At 45.9% G+C, this 21,651-nt stretch overlaps 1 protein-coding gene across 1 annotated transcript in view; it reads left to right on the top strand.

The window, feature by feature from the left end:
- Positions 1 to 21,651, top strand: part of LOC138297076 (coiled-coil domain-containing protein 17-like) — a 327,301-nt gene that overhangs the window by 88,566 nt on the left and 217,084 nt on the right. Inside the window, exon 3 of the mRNA XM_069236583.1 lies at positions 16,915 to 17,044. Coding sequence (XP_069092684.1) covers positions 16,915 to 17,044 — 130 coding nt within the window. The remainder of the gene's footprint in view (positions 1 to 16,914; positions 17,045 to 21,651) is intronic.

Below are 21,651 nucleotides of genomic sequence, written 5' to 3'. Positions count from 1 at the left end.
CGTCTACGAGGCGTTACTTGTTCCCCACGTTTTATGTACTTTCAAGAATGTTGTATTTAAATTGCATTTATTTTTATTCAATACCAACTACCCACTAATAAAGCTGGGAACACCATATCACACTTGCAAAGCACAGGGCAGTTTGTAGGCACGGGCACCCACCCTAAAGCGGGAACGGGAAGACAAAAGCCGGTATGTAGCGTCTCTGGGCAACAGCCAACAACAACAGAGCTGTGTTTGGTGGAGGTGATTAGTAAAGTTTACAGTATCAACGATATAGGATGACAGGCTCCTCTGAAGAAAACAAAAGGTTGGCCAACCAACGAGGCGTTTCTTTATAGAGCGAGCAAATTACTTACACCATCAGAAGGTTAATACGTCTCGCCTCGGGGTGTACTCCAGCATAGACAAAAGCTGTTGGTGACCATAGTTACAGCTTCCTCTGCAGCCAACATACTTTACCATGCTTGGAGTGAGCCAAGCAAGGAGGCACTCTGCACAACAAACTGTGTGGCATATTTATGAGCCCCGTGCGCCACCGGAGCGTCACTTTTTGTGACGCTCCGGCGGCGCAGACTACAAAATCATGGGACATATTTCCAGCCCCTAGCGCCACCTTGCACCGTCCTGGCATAATTATTTTTTTTACACTAAGGATGCCTTTCCCCCGAACCGTATTTACAAAGTAGCGCAATGCTTGAATTGCCCCACTTTGTAAACACATGGGCCACATTGTGCCTGCGCCAGGCATAATGTATGCAAGGGGGCCGTTCCAACGCAGAGACACATGGCCCTAGAGATGTGTTGAATGAACTACACTCAATTGTTACTGTGTTTTACTAACTTGACCGGGGGCAAAGACTTGCATTGGATCCATGGCACACTAATGCCAAAAGATTGAAGCCCCTATTACAGGTTGGATGAAACAGGGGGGGTAGTTGGCAGATGCAGTAAATACCATTTAAGAAGACTTGCAAATGGATCATGACATGCATAATAGATTTTAACACGCCAAATTCTGTATGTTTTTTTACTTTTCACCAGGCCTTTTCCTCACAATACATTGCAGCAGGTTTGACCTGCTGGAATCTGTCAGGGGAAAACTGTGAGGGCGTGATGATTATCAATCACACAAGCACATGTCCCTCTTTGCATAATGTTCATAGTTAAAAACAGGGGTCTGTTTAATGGTTTCTCATAGTTATTAGAAAAACTGCAAACATATTGATATCTTAGATGCAAATGTAAATTAGAATGATCCGGCGGCAAGAGAGGAATTTTTTGTTTAATAGGAAGAACAACATAATCTAATAGCAGTCACGGTTACTGCCTTGAAGGAGTAGTGGGGTGGAGGGCAGCATGCAGAGTGGGGGATGCAGGGGGGCAGTAAAAAAATTAAATAATAAACATACTTGCCCCTCCGTGATCCGCTGCTCTCGCTCTAGCCGCCTCTCATCTTCTTGCCCCCAACCAATCCCGACACTTCTGTCATGCTGTTACACAGCATGAAAGGAGTGCAGCAATTGGCCTGAGTGGGGAGAAATGCACTCAGGGAGGGTGTGAGGCACTGCGCTTGGACTCTACCCGTCTGTAAAATACAGCTGGGTGGAGCGTTTCTAAGTGCACATGTCAGTTTGGCCGGCCTCAGAAAGCCACTTAGAAGCGCACCACTACACCTCCTCCAATTTTTGATGTGAAGGAGGTTGGCCCCACTCTGTCCTACGGAAGCGGAAAAATAAAGGGATAATAAAATGCTTTCAGCAGCGGGGCGACGCTCCTCCGCAATAGCAGAGGGGTTGCCCCTGTCTAATAGCTGTCAACAAAAGTCTACTCATAGTAAGAACCAGGTTTAATCACCATAATTACCGTTACCATAAAAATGTCTTCAGGTTTTTTTGTCCTTGATAAGCTGGCAACTTCTTCCTTCCTGTTTTAATGCGTGTTTGTTGGGCATATTTTGTTATGGGGGCATTAACAATAGGGGGTGGAGGTTGGGAAACAGTACCTGAATTACAACACGAGCAACAGTCAGACACTAAGGGAGAATCAACAGATGCTATATTAGGAGAGCAGACTGAGGTGGTGCTGAGTGATGCTGAGGTGGTGTTGTGCTGGGACAGAGGTGATGCTCAAGCGATGCTGAATGATACTCAAGTGATACTGAGTGATGCTGAAGTGTTGGTGTGGCGGTGCGGAGATGATACTGATGTGATGCTGAGTGATACTGAGATGGTGCTTAGTGATACTGTGGTGCTGAGTCATGCTGAGATGGCGGTGCTGTATTTGTGCTTAGGTGGTGCGGAGATGGTGCTGAGTAGGTGCTGTGCTGAGGTGATGCTGCACTGTTGCTAAGGTGGTGCAGCGCTGAGGCTGAAGTTGTGCTGTGTTGGTGGTGAATTGTTTTTGAGGTAGGGCTGTACTTGTGCTGAGGTGGGGCTGCACTGGTGCTGAGGTGAGACTACACTGATGGTGATGCATTGATGCAGAGGTGGTGTTGTGGTGATGCTGAGATGGTGCTGCGCTGATGCTGAGGTGGTTCTGTGGTGGTGCTTGGGTGATCTTGAGTTATACTGAGGTGGTGCTGAGTGATGCTGAGTGGTACTGAGTGACACCAAGGTATGCCGAGTGATGCTGAAGTGGTGGTGCTGTGCTGGTGCTCAGGTGGTGATGAGTGATGGCAACTTGGTGCTGTGCTGAGGTGGTGCTACTCTGATGCTGAAATGGTGGTGCATTGGTGCTGAATTGCTGCTGAATTGCTGCTGAGGTGGGGTTGCACTGGCGCTGAGGTAGGGCTTTGCTGATGCTGAGGTGGGGCTGTGCTGGTGGTGGTGCACTGATGCAGAGGTGGTGCTGTGCTGATGCTGAGATGGTGCTGTCCTGATGTTGAGGTGGTGCTGCAATGGTGCTGAGGTGCTCCTGTGCTGGTGCTGAGGTGGTGCTGCGCTAGTGCTGAGTTGATGCTGCACTGGTTAGGAGCTGGTGCTGTGCTGATATGGTGCTGTTCTGATGCTGAGGTGGTTCAGTGCTGATGGATGAGGTGGTGCTGCACTGATGCTGAGATGGTGCTGCGCTGATGCTGTGCTGGTGCTGAGGTCATGCTGGACTGGTGCTCAGGTGGTGCTGAGTGATACTGGGGTGGTGCTGAGATGATGGTGTCCTTGTGGGATGGTGGTACTCAGGTGGTGCTGAGGGACACTGAGGTAGTGCTGAGATGGTGCTGAGTGATTCTTTGGTGGTGCTGTGGTGGTGTGGTGCTGCTGCTCAGTTGGTGCTGAGTGTTGATGAAGTGGTGTTGTACTGGTGCTGAAGGGGTGCTGTGCTGGTGCTCCACTGGGGCTGAGTGATGCTGAGGTGTTGCTGTACTGGTGTGGTGCTCAGGTGCTGCTGAGTGATGCTCATGTGGTGCTGCGGTGGTGCTGCATTGGTGCTGCTGTAGTGGTGCTGAATGACGCTGACTGGTGCTGAGGTGGTGCTGTGCTGATGCTGAGGTGGTGCTGCAGTGGTGCTGAGCTGGCGATGTACGGATGCACTGGTGCTGAGGTGGTACTGAGAGGGTGCTGAGTGATGCTGAGGTGGCGTTGAGTGATGCTGTGTTGCTTCTGCACTGATGCTGTGGTGGTGGTGCTGCACTGATGCTGAGGTAGTCATGCACTGGTAGCGAGGTGGTGCTGCACTGGTAGGCTGATGCTGAGTTAGTGCTGTGCTGATGCTGAGTTAGTGCTGTACTGATGCTGAGCTGGTGCTGTACTGGTAGTGGTGCATGGATGAGGAGATGGTGCTGTGCTGATGCTGAAGTGGTGTTGTAGTGCTCAAGTGGTGCTGTGTTGATTCTGAGGTGGTGCTGCACTAATGCTGAGGTGGTGGTGTACTGATGCTGAAGTGATGCTGCACTGGTCCCGAGGTGGTGCTGAGTGACACTGAGGTACATAAAAGAAAGTAGATTGATGGCTTAAGTACTGGGAGGGGAGTCCAGATGTGCTGTCAGAGTGAGTCTAGGAGCTACAAAAGTGAAGGTAATGGACTATGGACTGGTTGGCTTGAATTGTCTTTCTTTGCTCATCAATCTTCGAATAGCATCATCCCACCCAAATGGGCAGCACCACACGTGCACTCAGCCATGATGGACGGTTCGCAGGCGATTTACTGTACTGTTTGCATTTTATAATCTCTGACAGAATTTCAGAAAAGAAATGTCTACTTACAGTGTCTCAAACCCTTTAAACAGAATCCCAGTTGGAATCAGAGTGTCTGTTTATTTAGTTTTAATATGTGTGATCGGTTTCAATTACGAACATTACTATGTTTTTTTTTATATGTGTCTTTTGTTTGGACTGATCATTAAAAATGCCTATACTCGTGCAATACGTTTCTCTCACTTTATTGTAGGCCCCACCAAGAGATTTTCAGTTTAAACTTTCTCTCATAATATGAAGAAAGAAAGAAATAAAAGGGTATGCTTTGTATGAACCTTATTGGCTTATAGATACTTCTTGTGTTTGCCAATGGTTCCTGCTGTTTCTTAAAATTTTAATTTTCTGTGGGAAATCTAGTAACGATTTTAGCAATACAGTTCTTGTTCTACAAGTCGACAGGTTATAGACCTATTGAAGCTCGCATAGCCTTTAATAAACACACAATAGAAATGTGCCAGAGTTTTACACACTTGCAGCACCCACCGGTGGTGACATGCTTGGGTCCTTCGCCTCAGGCATCCTAGGAAACATGCAGTCCCTGCCAGGAGCAGCTACACTGTACAAGAGGCTGTACTTTTCAGAAGTAACAATATATATTTTTGCTTAGATTGAGACATACTAAAGAGTCACATTAAGCCACATTTACATCACGCAAAAGCACGCTGCCAGTGCAAACTATGCTGAGGACTTAAGCTGAGGCCCAACAGAGGACAAATAAAAGGGCGAGCTGAGATCAATCAGCATATTTAAAGCACGCTACTCACACATAGGGTTTCAAGGCGCTGTGGGGTAGGTCCTCAAGATTCAATTAAAGAGCCAGGACTTAAGGTCCTTCCTGAATTGAGGTAGCAAAGGTAACTGCCTGAGGTGGAGAGGCAAGGTGTTCCAAAATTTTGCCTCAAGGTAGGTGAAAGATCTTTTTTAGGCCAAGGACTTCCTTATGGCGGGTACAATGGCGAGCGACTGCTGGGAGGAACAAAGAGGTCTGGCAGGGGAGTAAAAGGTGATGCAGTGGCTGAGGTAGCTGGGTCCAAGGTTGTGGAAGGCCCTGTAAGCGTGTACGAGGAGCTTGAAGTTGATCCTTTTCTCGACGGGGAGCCAATGGAGATCTCTCAGGTGTGCTGTGATGTGCTCTCGGCGGGGGATGTTCAGCATGAGTTTGGCTGAGGCGTTCTGGATTTGTTGTAGGTTGCTCTGGTTCTTCTTGGTGGTTCCGGCATAAAGGGCTTTGCCATAGTTAGGGTATGTGTCACTGTCTTGATGCAGTTGCTTGGGATCCATCTGAAGATCTTCTGAAGGAGACGGAGGGTGTGGAAACAGGTGGAGGCAACTAAGTTGACCTGTTTTGTCATGGTGAGCGCAGAGTCAAGGAAGAAGCCAAGGTTGCATGTGTGGTTTGTTAGGGTGGGGCTGCCAATTACTAAGGGACACCAGGAGTCACCCCAGGCTGAGGAGGAGGGTCCAGGATGAGGAACTTGGTCTTGTCGGAGTTTAGCTTAAGGCAGCTCTCCTTCATCCAGAGGACGACTGTTTCATTCCCGTCTTGGAAATTCTTCTTGGCCATTGTGGGGTTTCTCAGTCAGGGAGATGATCAGCTGGGTGTTATCGGCATAGGAGACGATGTCAATCCGTAGTTTCTGACAATTGGGGCAAGCAGGTCCATGTAGATGTTGAACAGTATGGGACTCAATGAGGATCCTTGGGGTACTCCACAGCTGATCTCTGTATGCAATGCAATGCAATATTCTGTATGGTGCTCAAGATCTGTCGTAAGGCAGAAAATAAACATTATGTTCAAAATTCGCATTTGTGGTTGTGTACAAACACTTGAAAACAACACCAAAATGTACCAAGCAAAATGAAGACTTCATCCGAGGCGATGCAGCAAGCTCTCAGGGAGCTGTTGGAAGACATGACTCTTGGCCACAATGTAGTGCGGGGCTCAGAGTGTGTGGGAGGGGTGGTGGAGAAAGACAGGAACAAATGTAAGACAGAAAGAAGAGGCTCAGAACAAAACCATGTGTCCTCACATAGGGTGAAAGCGAGCGGAGCGCAGAAGCCAGTATTTAAAGGGACAGGCCCGGCCAATCGGAAGAGCTGGCTAGGAGGACTCCATGCAAAATTAAAAGGAGGGTGACCAGCGGGCATGTCCCTATCGTGAGGGTTTGCCATGCTGATGAAGGGAAACACCCATATGTGTGTGTAGAGCTCTGAAGAGCTATTCAGAATTTTAAAAAAAGTTAGTCAGCAGAAAAAAAAAAATTAAAAAGGGGAAGCTGACAAGTCCTGCAGTGATGCTCCATGAAAGTGAATGAGTTACAAAAAAGAGAGACCAGGAAGCCAAATTACCCATTAGCAAGCAAAAATGTTTACAAGGCAGCTGACTAGACTAATCCAAAGCGAATGGAGGAGTCACAGACCACAAAGTACATACAACAGATCATCCTGACAGTGCAAGTGCTGTCTAGGGTCGACCTAAAAAGAACCATGACATCTCTTACTTCATGGAGAGAGAGATATCTGCATTCTTCAGTCCACTAAACACTCTCACTTTGAAGTCAGCTGAAAGCAAACAGCTTGCACCCTTAGAAGACAGCGCCTGGCATGTGACCTCGGACTTTGAACGCACAGCAAATGTGACCAACAAATGTGATGTGACCAGATAACAAAATTTACAAGCCTGTTTATTACCAAAAAAACAAGTCTGTGGAAGGATATGAAAACATGAATTTAGCATAGGCATGGACAAACTCGAGTTAGGGAGACTAATGCAAATAAAGGCAACCAATTGAATCCCAGAAAATGTGAGTTAGAAACTAGAAAAAGCCAATAGCAAGCGCTGGGCAGAATGCATTCCAAGGTCACCTTTTGGAAACTCCACAAAGTGTCTTTTGCAAATGAGACAGCTGCGCTGTATGATAGGCTGCGACCTAAAAAAGAAAAGACAAGGGGCACATTCAGGAAATTTTGCGGGCTGCTTTGTAAAAGTGCTACATTTTGCAATTTTAAAATGAATCGCAAAATTGCTAAATCCTGCCATTCTGTTTAAATATTTGTTGTATAGTCATCCAGAAGGTCCTCCAGAATTTTAGGACTTATTTACAATGAAGCATTATTTATTTTAATGACTCCATTATTCTTTACAGTACCAGCATACATTTTTGTCCAGTATCTCGTCAAAATGCATAATTGGCATTCAATATTTCCTAACAAGCAGCCAGGAACTCCTCATTGCTTGGAAATTTATTCCAGGAGGACTGACACAATAAATGAATTTGCATACGATTAGAGGATCTGCAAATGCTCTCATTTTCCAGGGATAACTCAGCTCCACAATGACTGGCTTTTCCATGAGTTGTGGATCGTGAGACTAATCCATTCCAGAGGCATTACAGCTGTTATTAGCTGTAGGATTAGAAGATTTTTGAGATGCAGCCTCTTTCCCCTTTCAATGAATGAATTGTTTTTTCTGGTGCCTGTGGAAAATGTCTAATAGACTAATAGGTCAATGAGGAGTTGTATCATGTTTGAAATATGAAGCAGCATCAGTGGCATGTCCTGACGAGGTAAAATAAGGCATCACCTATGAGCTGGTGAGAAGTAAAAGGTGTAAACGTTATGCTTAAAAGTGAAAAAGTTACCATGATTAATTTGTATTTGAGTACTGAAAAAGGATCTGGGAATATAATGGCATATACCAGAAAACATCAGGCCCATATGTATGGAAAATATATTCACGAACATTTTGCTCGGTGCCTAAAATACTTGAGATGTAGCTTCCCCCAAAAGGAAACATATTTCCTAGTTGAATAAAGAGAATGTTACATGTGGCAAAGCATTTAGGAAAATCTATATTTGTAAATGTTATATTTTGGAGAACTCACGGAAGTCCATGTTTATCATGAATTTCATTAAGTTCTCTTGAGATAGTTTGGGAATCATTGAACTATTGTAAGCCCGGTTCAGGATTCCGGGTTCTAGCAGAGGAGCAAATTTCCAACTTTTTAGCTTAGTGCTTTGTAAAAGGGGCCAGTAGTTAATATTTATTAAGATTTGCTATGATGTTAGGTGGATGCAGATACTTAGTTACCTTTCCACACTAATTCTTTGTTAGCTACCCTGTATCCAAAATCATTTATTATCCGAAATCATTTATTATTCAATTTGTGACATTACATTTGATCTCATTTTACTGAGGAATCCAGAGCTTTTGCATTTGACAATTAATTTAAATTATTTTGTTTATCTTTGTTGTAAAGTGCGTGTCCCTTTGTACTTCATGTGTTAAGTTAATATCCTACACCTCCATAGATTCTAAACCCCAGAATGTGTTCTAAGCGAATATCCCATAGAAGTGACTAATTTCTTTACTGGAAGCTGTCTTAAATCCGACTCTGTTGATACAATTAAAACAAATCAACACTGTTTGCAGAAAAAGTCATATAAGTACGACAGGAGATCTCCACTTCCATCTGAACATGCTTTTCTGACACCTTGCTGTTCACCAATACCGTCAGCAGGGTGCCTGGATAACTGTGCTAGACACAGGTTTCTAGGCTTACTGCTAGGAAAGCCAGATGAATTTTCCATTAGGCTGCTGATCTTGCCGTCACAGTTCTTTATAACAGAAAAGCCCACATAGGGGAACTGGGACCTCTGTGCAAATGAACATTTTTCTCTTCAGTGGAAAAAAACATGCCTTGAAACTCCCACTTTTCTCTTGATCAGGACTATTGTTGTGGAGATCTTTACACTTGTGGCAGAGATCTCTACCCACCCAAATGTGTTACATTTGTCAGGAATCCCTTTGTAAATTTCTGGAAGATGTCGACTTGGTACATTAGTGGTAATTGTATGTTTATAACTGAATTTACCTTTGTGAACAGAACCCATCATCAGACGAGATATTGAAAAGATAAGCAGTATGTTACGGCACTCACCACTCACATTTGAAACAACTTTCAATTTTAAGGCAATTCATACAAATAGTACCGAAGAATATTATTAATCTTTTGTAGGACTTAAGACACAAGTAGAACTTTAAAATATTAAGAATCCTGTTGAAATCCAGGGTGTACCAAATAGCCAATGATGGCTGTTTTTGCTTCAACATTACGTAGTTTTTATTTTGTCTCTGTTGGCAAATCAGTGGAAGGGGTGCCATATTTTATTAGCATAGTAGGCCAGCATTGTAGGCCTTGTGTCTTAGGCTATTATGATCATTAGAACATTGAAGTGTTGAGAACTCCTTTGACCACAATAAAGTAGCATAGGGAAAATAACATGTCATGGACTTCTGTTCCAATATTTTCAGTTCTCGCTATTTCTCTCTGTTAAATTAGAACATTTTATCCTCAGGGGGTGGGATAGTCTAAACGCATTACAGGTTTTCTTGCTCTGGTTACTCTGATCAATAAAAGGCCTCTCACTCATAATGGAACCTTTTGTGCAGCTCAGACCTATAAATCAGTAGAGGGCCTTGAATGATTGCTATAACCCGCTGCAGTGGACTGTAATGCTACATTAGAGCAATGGAATGCTTGGAGCTCTGTTGAAGCCACATGCACATAGGGCTATTGGGGGAAAAGGGGGAGCAGACGAGACTGACCCAGTGCTGTGTGAAAAAGGCTGCTTTATTGAAGAGAGGTGGACCTAACGATAACATACCCTAGGCCAGTGGTTCTCAACCTTGACTTCTGTGGACCCCCACTTTAGCATTACTGGAACCCGGGGACCCCCACTGAATCATTCTTGGAATCTGGGGACCCCTACACTGAGTCATTACTGAAAGCTTGGGACCTAATCGGTTAATATTATTTAATTTTCTAAGCAGTCGCGGACCCCCTGAGGAGGCTTTGTGGACCCCCAGGGGTCCCCGGACCACAGGTTGGGAACCACTGCCCTAGGCCTTTGTCTTCACAAAACTAATGGCCTCACAAAAAAATCATATAACTCTACTGCTTCCCCAATCCTACCCTGCCCTACCTCCCCCCCCCTGCTTTCTTTTTTCGCAATCCTGAACTTCTTATTAACTTCGTGGTTGCTGACTTACAACTACTCTAACCTGCCAATAACTCTGTAACTATCAAACCTTGAAGCGGAACATTGAACAACCTGGCCCGTCCAGGCGCAGGCCAGTCTACCCTTCTCCTTTTATCTGGGCTGCCACCTTAAAGCCTAAAATTCTGCAAATAAAGTCAACTGGACCCTGTCCCTGCCACTGCACCTGTCTCCAAGCAACTGCGAACAGACTGTAAACCCCGATGCACCTGTCCCCAAGAAAACTCAACCTATCAATTAAACAACAACCACCTACCCTCACTCCCTCCAACCATAAGGAGGGGAAAGTGGGAAGAAAAGTTTATAAAAGACGCCCGCTCCGATGCCAGCTACCATGTCACTTATTAAAATGGTGGCATACCACACAAAATGTCGGGTTAGAAACCTGCAAATCCTGCTGTAGTCCACGTAGCCGAAGCAGCCTCTGGGCTGCTCCATTTCCCCAAAGACCCCGGGGAGAGGAGAGGGGGGGACCACCCCAGGTCAGCTCCCCCCCCTAGCCCCAATGGGGAAAAGGGGGGAGCAGATGTGACTGACACAGAGGGGTGTGAAAAAGGCCGCTTTATTGAAGACAGGTGCACCTAACAATAGCATACCCTAGATCTTTGGCTACACAAAACTAATGACCTTGCTATACAATCATATACCTCTACTGCACCCTCCACCCCTACCCTACCCTCTCTCTTCCCCCTCTTCCCTTCTCGCAATACTGAGCATCTTTTTAACTGCGTGGTTGCTAACTTACAACTCCTCTCACCTGCCAATAACTATCATGACTTCAAGCTGAACATTGAACACCCCTGCTCATCCAGGCGCAGATCAGTCTACCGTTCTCCTTTTATCTCGGCTGCCGCTTTAAAGCCTAAAACTCTGCAAATAAAGTCAACTGTGCCCTGTCCCCGCCACCCAGAACAAACCCAAAGGTTTTTTCTGCCCCCTCCAGCCCCTGACTCGAATGCTACACTCCAAATAAGCTATGCAAACTATCCTTAATATACAACATATATAGCTCCATGCCCATAAAGGACAGATGGATGCCATCGCCCCTAAATTGCGTGTCACTGTGTAGATGAAGGTCCGTAAGTTCTAAAACTGTGATTCATTTTTCCCTGGTAAAGTTTTTCATCTCCTTGTTAATCTTCTTTCTTTCTCGAGCCCCAGGTCTTTGTGCCGCCCGCCACACCTGACGCGGAACAAAAGTGGCCCAAACCACATGGCAACCTGGCCACAACTGCAGGATTTCCAGGAGATCTTTATTCATGTATTTCATCAACTGGAGACCCTTTCCCGCTATGAGATCATTCTCCCACAAATGGATCAACAAAAGGTCAGGACACCACCTCTTAAGCATCCAACCATTTAAAGCTGGGAACAATTCAGACCATTTCATACCCCCTTTTCAATTGCCATTGAAAGCTCAAGGTAGTTAAATTTAGTCCCAGATTACCCCCTGCCATCCTTTCTGTACTTGTCTACTTGCCCATTTGATGAAGGAGTGCCCCACCAACCAACTCGACATCACTGGGTTTTCTGGACCCTCAACTGAACCTGTGAAGAACAAAAGACAAATTAAATCACCAAACAACATAACTACACTTCATCTTCAATCTTGCGCACATAGTGTTGCACACAACCCAAAACCCACCTCCAAGCCTTCATTATGCACTCCTTGCTCCAGCCCCGCCACCCTGCATCTGTAGCTAAGCCAATGCGGAAAGAATGTGTGCCAAAATCTGCAGGATCAAAGCCATACACTGCTACTGCCAGCGAAGAATTAACAATAGTTTGAAGACCATCACTGGTTTCTGGTCCTCATGTGTGAAGACTATATTAGACGGCTCACCCGCCAAGATAATTACCACCTACCACACTCTACGGGACAAAGGGCCCTTACAGGGTATGGCTGTAAGAGAACTCTTAACCCCCGTCCAGACTGATCAGTCTTTGACCTACATAACAAAATCCACAGGTCCTCTCCCTCTAGGTGGATATCACCCCACCAAAGAACTTGCCTACCTTTCCCTCCCAAGAGTTCTGAGATCCTAAAGGCCCAAAAAACATCCATACCATCAGAGTGCTGAAGAGCAAGATGTCCGTACTATCAAAACATACCAACCCCAATTTGGGACCCATCTAGGAAAATATCTTTAACAACACTGGCTTCCTCACCCTCCCTTTGTGACCTGCCTACCTAGCCGACCCGTCAAGCATCCTGGTCCAAAGCTCGCCAGCAGAAGAAGGGTGCCCCCGAAGGAGCTTCCCCATAAAGACGATATCTGCCAGCTTTTTCACTATCGTCACCCTAGATTGGCACTTCTCGATAAGTGCCAAAATAAACTGGACTACATCCTCTGCTCTCACCCATTCCTACTGACAACTACACCTCCCACTCTGTAAGAATTCCCTCCATGTTTGCGAGTAGGCTCGCCACATGGAGACTGCCAATTAGTTTGTCACTAGCGGCAGCATCCTTTGTCCCCCATAATAATTTGAAATTGCTCTAAAGCAGTTTGACACTGCCGCGAGTCAGGCTGTCCCACCATGCAGAAGTCATCTAGATAGTGTGTCACCAACTTATGCCCTGACTGTATTGTAAATACCCACTGCAAATATGTACTGAAAGACTCAAACAGTGCGCAGGATATAGAGCAACCCATTGGCAGTGCTTTATCCACATACGAGGTGCCTTCAAATTGAATTCCCAAAGTCATCAGGGTGTACCAGCAGCAAACGGAAATCCGACTTAATGTTACTCTTTGCCATTAAAGCCCCCTGTCAGACCTGCTCCACCAGTTGAAAAGCCACATGCACTGATGCCTAAGTCACCGATACTCGCTCACCAGGAATGAAATCACTAACCGAATTTCCTTCAGGTCAAGACAAATGCTGAAACTGAGATTGTCTACTCAACGTCACCCCCTAGGTCTAGTGTACCCTAGTCAGACCCCCAAGTGAACCCACCCCCCTTAGCAGTGCTGCTTCATCAACCTTGTTGTACTGTCCCAGCGACAAACTGAGCCTATCCAGATTAACCAGCGTAGGAGCTTTTTCTCCCAGCACCCTGAGACCCTTTTCCCCCTCTGGGAGAAGGTGGGGTTGAATTTTTTTCCCCTGGACTCCACAACCCCCTCTGTGCTATTAGATCCCCTATAGCAGTTGACAAGGACATGCCGGCCAGAGCATCTCGAGCGTTCATGCCTAAAACAGCAATATTCTCTTGTGCAGAGACCCTTGTTAAAGTCCCAGCATGTCCCCCCTTGTGAACTCCTGTTACACTGATCTGTACTCTGTCCTGTTTGTGCAGAACCCACACCCTCTCAAGCCACTGGCAGTACATTCCGTCTTGCCAAATTTAGCAGGCCCATGGTATGCTGCCATAGATCGGTGTCAATTTCTCCCCACTGCACCTCAGGATCCACCACCATACGGGCCCGAAACTCTTCATCGTATTGGATCCAGGCGTAACCCCCATCATTTAACTGTGCCTTTCTAATCACGTCCATGTACTTCAGCAATGCCACTGACCTCTGTAGTTACTTTTCCCAGTAAACGCTGGCAAATATTAAAAAGCCGCTGTCCAATTTTCAATAGTATCCTTCACTTTGTGACGCTTTGACAGCTCAATCTCCTCCTCTTTTGAACCCTCCTTTGACCTTAGCTCCCTGTGGAGTAAATTTAACATTTCGACATACTCCCACCTCCATATCTTTTCTTTTGTTGATAACATCAAATGTGCCTCTATGGGCTTCGATGCTCCCATGTATGAAAACGTCTTAATCTTGATCTCCTTGCTTGCAATGCTGTCTCCTTTGTCCTCCTTACCATCCCCTTCTTTTGTCACCTGTGACCACGCTTCTGCTGACATGCTGTCCCCCTCCTTAATAGCCCTGTGTTCCTTTATGCACGTTGTCCTTGCCCCACCAGTCCTGTTTCGTCTGTTTCCACCCCAACATCTGCCAAATACCTGCCCTTCCAGAGGCAAGCTGCACCTTCACTACTTTATTCCATGGCCTCTACGGCCACTGAAATCATTGCCTTCTTACTCCCCGTGTAACCTTACCTGGCATCAAGGTCAATGGCAGCTCGTGACTCTGCTGCCTTGCCAGTGACTGGGCATTGTGTACACCCCCACGACTGTCGTCCCGCCTGGGAATGCTTTGCTCCTGAAATACATGCAAAACAGCATCAGTTGCCCCCCCGCCCTCCCTGTCTTCCCAACACCACCATTCTGTCTCAACCATCAAATGCTGGGCTTCCTCCTCACTCACCTCACCTCTTCCAAACTGTCTTCTTCCACCTCATCATAATCCAGCACAGTATGGCCACTACAAACACTACTCACAGCCCAGGAAGGGCCAGGCTGCTCATCCTTGATTTGAAGGCTCACCTGCAGTGGTCCAGCTACCGTCGGAGGGCACTGAGGGGCCGTAACCTGCCCACTCTCCCTTCCTGCTGCTGAGCATATGTGATGTACCTGATCTGGGACGCTGGAGGTCGCCTTCAACCTGCCTTCCCAAGCTGCATCAATGCTAGTGCTGCGCCACCGTGCGCACAATGATGCTTGTTCCCCAGTGGTCCAGCTGGCTTGCAAAGGCCTTCTCTTCAGACAAGGGCTCGTAAGCCCCTCTGGGCTCCCCCATGCTTCTCCTGCTTCTATGCACTGGCTCCTGCAAAATATGACATAGGTCCGGTATGCTGACCTCACCCCACCACTGCCCCCACAATTGTGGCCATTCGTCCACATCCCAACCGCTGGAGTGCCCACTGTCTGTACCCCCCCCCCCCTCCTGACTCTGGGGCTCTTGGCCTGTCTTTCTGATGTATGATCTCCTCCGTGGCCTACTATAAACCTTTCCCGGGGGTTTACACTGGAAGAAGTCTTCTTCCTCTGGCACTCACCCACAAAATCTGCCCTCTTCACCCTCTGACTCATCTTGTCCCTCCCCATCGCTCCACTGGAGCCTGGATGCTACCAATGCCAAAGCTGGACCACATGTCGCACCCTCTACACTTCCTTTCTTGTCCCCTAGCCTCAAATCCATCACCTCAGAGCAAAGGTCCCACTCTTCGCCCCCCTAGACACTAAATTACTGGTACCTTCCTTCTCCCTTGCCCCATATTGACCCTGCTGGCCTTCCTGAGCTATTGCCCTCCCTTCCAACTGAGCCTGCTCTGTGCTTGTCTTTTCTTACTGTGCCTCCCTGCACCACCAGCTCCCATGGGCCTCTCCTCCCCCTCACACCTCCCTGGCCCCTGCCTTTTCGAACTGAGGCCCTAGCATTCCGCAAGGCCCCGCACGCATCCCCCCTCCCTCCTCTTCCTTTAAACTGCTCTTCCCGCTGCTCGTTGGCCCATTTGCCCCTTTTTCCACACGAGGCCTCCCCCGCACCCAGTGACCCCTCTGGTGTGGCCTGGCGATGAGGCCGCATGCGTACACCGCCGCGGAAACCCCAGCAGCTGTGCGCCGGGATGGACGCGATGAAGGACGCACCCCTTCTGCCAGTAGGTCAAGCCTACCGGCTTCTTCAAGCAGGCGCATGGCCTTTTTTTTATCTTCTGCCGCACCACGCTACTCTGCATGCTGACTCTGCTAAGAAGCTTAATTTTTCAAGGGGAAATATACCACTAACAAACTCAGCTAATGAAGAAAAGTTTATAAGGGACCCCCGCTCCGATGCCAGCTACTGTGTCACCTAATTAAAATGGTGGCATGCCACACAAAATGTCGGATTATAAACCTGCAAATCCGGCCATAGCCCACGTAGCCCAAGCAGCCTCCGGCTGCTCCATTTCCCCAAGGACCCCGAGGGAGACCTCCCCGGGTCAGCTCCCCCTCAAAGCCCCAATAATAGGCAGTATAAATATTCTAATCCAACATTCCAAAGGTTCTCTTTCTGTCTATGCCTGTTTAGTTTTGAATATTCTACCCTCATAAAAATGCCTGGAGCTGTTAAAAGCCATTTCCTGTGGTCTGGGCGTATTACTCATTAGAACTCCTTTAATGAACTATGTAGACTTTGAACTCTTGTTTTTATCAGAACAATGTCTCTTGTAAATAGATGCTGACAGACTACTTACATTTTCCACAAGATGCTCAATTATTATGATGGTTAAGTCTTATAGTTCATTTTTTAGAGGACCTCAGAGAAATATTTTTAAAGATTCAGGTTTCAAAATATTCCTTGTGCTGTACATTGTTTTCATTGCATTTCTTATTATTTGTATTTATTATTTTGGTTAACAAATGCACATTGTTTTAAAATATTGACAGTATTTTGCCAGATTCATGACTAATTAATTACTGATTTGTTTCATTTGCTTTTTTCCCCCTCTCCTACTTGCCCCTTTCTCTTCCTTGCTTTCCCTCCATTTTCTCCTTCTTTCTTTCTTCATTTCATCTTCTTTCCTTCCTGCTTCTCTACATACCTTTTGCTAAATCTACTTTTTCCATCACACTTATATTTATATTCTCTTCTGCATTTCTTCATTGGTATAACCTTTTCGCAATCTTTCCCTTCATCCTTCTTTAATTCTGATTTCATGTTTGGATATTTGACGGCTCTCTACTTATACCTTCATTTGCCTCTTTCTGTCTATCTTCATGGCTCTTTGATTCAATTCTCTCTCCGTCTGTGTCCATTTTGCCTCCTTCCTTGAGTAGGCAAATAGGAGCGCCAATGCAGGGTGGGCACGAGAGCACGAAGCACAGCTCCGTTATCTGGCTGAAGCTCACCGGAAGCAGATCAATGATATTCTAGCTCAGAATAAGAATCTGGAGAAGCAGAGAGATGGTATGGGCATTTGTTTTTTGTAATCTCAGTTTTTAATGCAGTACATTTGCGATTAATCAATGATTACGGGTATTACTCTCTGCTACTTGAAAAACAGTGTCCCAGTATCCACCTGTCAAATAATTGTGTGTCGCCTGCAATCACTGGCTGCAGTGGAAGAGGGTCACCAAGGGTTGTAAATCGAGGTTGGCTGCACTTGTAGCACAAGCTTAAATTCGTTTTAATGGGCGAGTTTTTCATTGAGGAAAATCGGGTCCAGTGTTCCAACACATGTAAAATCTAGGTCTGGGAACACTGGGCCATTTGTGATTAAGCATAGTGGTATTCCACTCATCCTGAATCATAATTGGGGTTTAAGTGTCTCTACATGCATGGTGTTGCCTCCAGGCCTACTGCCAGCCAAATCCCAGCCTCACAGCCTGAATTACTGATGTTTGTGGAGGCGTTTATGTAGGTTTCAAACAGATAACCTCTAATACATCTCCAAATAAATGACTTGTCTAAACAGTATACTGGACATCCAGAAAAAATCAACTGGTGTAATTTTACTTTCATATACTTTTGTCAGGTGAACAACAGATTCCCAAGGTCTCACGACCACTGATAACAGTCATATGGTCACAAAGAAGCCCTAAAACCACAGTATCGTCAAGGAAAGTTTGTTGGGTGATCACATTGGTCCTTCCCTATATAGCTGTGAAATAACTTTTTATTAGTTTGAATAACATTATTTTGATCACCAGGATCATAAAAGTACATAAACATACAATACACATAAGAACAAACTTACAGACGTGAACAGAATGTCATCAAAGGCCAAAAAGATATATCATGTCAAATGGCTGCTCATCATGTGCAAATCATGTTTTTTTAAAAAGCTAACAATGGATTAAAATCGGTATGAAATAAAAACCTTAAAAAACATACAATAGGCAACCTGTTTGTTAGAAATTGGGTTTTTGGTTGGCAGTCAGGTTACCCTCTGTCCAAGCAAGAACCCTCACTCTAGTCAGGGTAAGTCACACACAATCCAAAATTAGCCTGTGCCCACCCTCTGGTAGCTTGGCACGAGCAGTCAGGCTTAACTTAGCAGGCAATGTGTAAAGTATTTATGCAATAAATCATACAATACCACCATATAGCACCACAAAAATACACCACACAGTGTTTAGAAAAATATATAATATTTATCAGGATAATTGTAGGTCAAAACGAATAAAGTTGCAATGTGAATTTGTAGAGATATCACTGTAAAGTGATATGAAGTGTCTTAAGTCTTTAAAAAGCAAACAAAGTCTCTTTCAAGCACAAAGTACCTGGTTTGGAGTGGAAAATCTCCTCAGAGGGCCACAGAAGAAGAGATACGTGTAAAAATGGTGTGTGCGTCGATTTCTCCCCAGCACACACAGACTTGCGTCGTTATTTTCCACGCGGGGAAGTCGTGCGTCGATTTCCGGCGCGCGGGCAGTCTCTTTCTGTGGATCGCGGGGATTACCAGATGTACCGGGTCTGTGCGTGGATTTTCCTGCTTGTTTTCTGGCTGCGCGTCGTTCTGCGGGGCTGCGCATCGAAGTTTCGCTCTCACGGCAGGCGTCGATTTCTCCTCTGGAGATCGGGCGCCGTTGTCCTTGCGAGGCCGTGCGTCGAAGTTCCGGTCGTCCCGAAGGCGTCGCGTCAATCAGCGTCGGTGTGCGGCGTTTTTCTCGCCGCGGAACAAGCTGTGCGTCGAAAATTTCGGCGCACGGAGCGTCCATGTGAAAAAGATAAGTCTTTTTGGTCCTGAGACTTCAGGGAACAGGAGGCAAGCTCTATCCAAGCCCTTGGAGAGCACTTTCACAGCCAGACAAGAGTTCAGCAAGGCAGCAGTCCTTTGTAGAAAGCAGACAGGTGAGTCCTTTGAGCAGCCAGGCAGTTCTTCTTGGCAGGATGTAGTTTCTGGTTCAGATTTCTTCTCCAGCAAGTGTCTCTCATGAGGTAGGGCAGAGGCCCTGTTTTATACCCAAATGTGCCTTTGAAGTGGGGGAGACTTCAAAGAGTGGCTAAGAAGTGCACCAGGTCCCCTTTCAGTTCAATCCTGTCTGCCAGGGTCCCAGTAGGGGGTGTGGCAGTCCCTTTGTGTGAGAGCAGGCCCTCCACCCTCCCAGCCCAGGAAGACCCATTCAAAATGCAGATGTATGCAAGTGAGGCTGAGTACCCTGTGTTTGGGGTGTGTCTGAGTGAATGCACAAGGAGCTGTCAACCAAGCCCAGCCAGACGTGGATTGTAAGGCACAGAAAGATTTAAGTGCAAAGAAATGCTCACTTTCTAAAAGTGGCATTTCTAGAATAGTAATATTAAATCCGACTTCACCAGTCAGCAGGATTTTGTATTACCATTCTGGCCATACTAAATATGACCTTCCTGCTCCTTTCAGATCAGCAGCTGCCACTTCAACAATGTATGAGGGCAGCCCCAATGTTAGCCTATGAAGGGAGCAGGCCTCACAGTAGTGTAAAAACGAATTTAGGAGTTTTACACTACCAGGACATATAACTACACAGGTACATGTCCTGCCTTTTACTTACACAGCACCCTGCTCTAGGGGTTACCTAGGGCACACGTTAGGGGTGACTTATATGTAGAAAAAGGGGAGTTCTAGGCTTGGCAAGTACTTTTAAATGCCAAGTCAAAGTGTCAGTGAAACTGAACACACAGGCCTTGCAATGGCAAGCCTGAGACAAGGTTAAGGGGGCTACTTAAGTGGGTGGCACAACCAGTGCTGCAGGTCCACTAGTAGCTTTTAATCTACAGGCCCTAGGCACATATAGTGCACATTACTAGGGACTTATAAGTAAATTAAATACTCCAATCAGGTATGATCCAAAGTTACCATGTTTAAAAAGGGAGAGAGCATATGCACTTTAGCACTGGAGAGTCTAAAAGCCAGCAAAACAGGGTCCAAAAAGCGGAGGGAGGCAGGCAAAAAGTTAGGGGTGACCACCCTAAGGCATGTCAGGTCTAACACTGTTTATGTTCCAGGGATTACAAGTCATATTAAAGAGCTAAGCCACAGACTATATAAATTTGCAATAAAGTGCTAGGCCATATTTAATATAACAAGCCACTCTCTATTCGTCGGTTTGCCAACTCTCTGACCCTCATTTAAGTGCCTTGATAAACTTGGCATGCTTAATCCATACAGACAGTAAATATCTGGAGATTGAAAAGACCATCTGCTTAGATCAGTAGAGATAATGCTGTATGCCACCATATAGTGGCCCATACCCAGCATCCTGCACAAGGGAGCTACCCATTTATTTATTTTGAAGCGATAGCCATGGCAAAAAAACAATATGTGAAGCAGTGTCTCCCTAGCCTTGGTGCAAACTGGACATATGTCCACTGCTGGTGCATCTCTGGACCATTTGCTATAGAATTGCTTAGTCGGAAGTGACCTGTAGCTGAACTGAATGTACAGTTTGCGAGCCAAAGGAAGGGTTATTTCATTTATAGTGGGCTTGTACCATGGCAGTGGTTTAACATCAAGAAAATCCCTTACCAGGGAGCCTCTGCTAGAGACATTTATTAGGGTAGAAACAGACTTCTAATAAATCACTTTTAACCTGGCTTTCGAAATTGCATCCATCTCTTCAGGAGAAAACCACAAGCTTTCAAGCTCCAGATTTCCCAAAAGCAGTCATATGGTATTCAACCATCGAATTTTGCATACACAGATAGGGGATATACACTTTTTCAAGGCCACACGGTAGGAATATAACTCTGCTGTAGTCCACAGATGGTGCCAATAGATAAGCATTCTGCACTCAGGTTTCTGGGCAATACATCTGTGGCCGAAATCAGAACAAAAAGGAATCAAAGAAGTACTTGCAGGGTGTCCAAACAATAATCTTAAAAACCTACTCTCAGCTGCAGTAAGGATTTGTGTGTTTGCAGAGCCCGTAACTTGCAGCGAAACAGGGCAGAGCCTCGAGCCTTCATGTTATTAATATCCAAGGCTGGTGCCACTCTCCTAAATAACGTTTTGAGTGTTGAGTTAGGGTTGCATGCGATTTCTGGAGCTGCATGGCCAAATTAGAGTTTTGCATTACCCTCACACACAGATAATCAAAGTGAGAGACTCATGTTGCTGCCCATTCTCATTTTCCTGTTGTACCGCTTTGTCCAATTGGGCTAGAACCCTCAAATTGTTCTTAGAGCTGTTTATTTCCTGCCCCTTCTATGTACAAAACATATTACAATGTTTTAAGAGGTGTTGCAGGCCGTGAGGGGATTTAGAAAGTAACAAAGTGCTGTCCACAAATAGGAGTACCGGGATCCTCTTTCTGCCCTCTTTCCGCCCACCTTAGGGGAATCACATTGATCTTTATTCAGGAACTCCACTATCCCATTGATATACAGTAAAAAGAAAGGTGGCAGCCAGCACACAGCCTTGTTGGACACCACGATTTGCAGTAAAAGGCTCTGCAGGCTGGCCATGTTCACCCCACCAAACCTGCGCAAAATCTTGAGTGTGCATCCAAATTAATATGTTCAAAAGATTTACTGATACCCATCTCTTGTTGGACTTTCCAGAGCAAAGCTTTTGGGACCATGTCGAATGCAGCGTT

Source organism: Pleurodeles waltl, chromosome 1_2 (assembly GCF_031143425.1).
Source record: "Pleurodeles waltl isolate 20211129_DDA chromosome 1_2, aPleWal1.hap1.20221129, whole genome shotgun sequence".
Classification (NCBI taxonomy): Eukaryota; Metazoa; Chordata; class Amphibia; order Caudata; family Salamandridae; genus Pleurodeles; species Pleurodeles waltl.
This window is presented reverse-complemented; position numbering and strand designations above follow the sequence as displayed.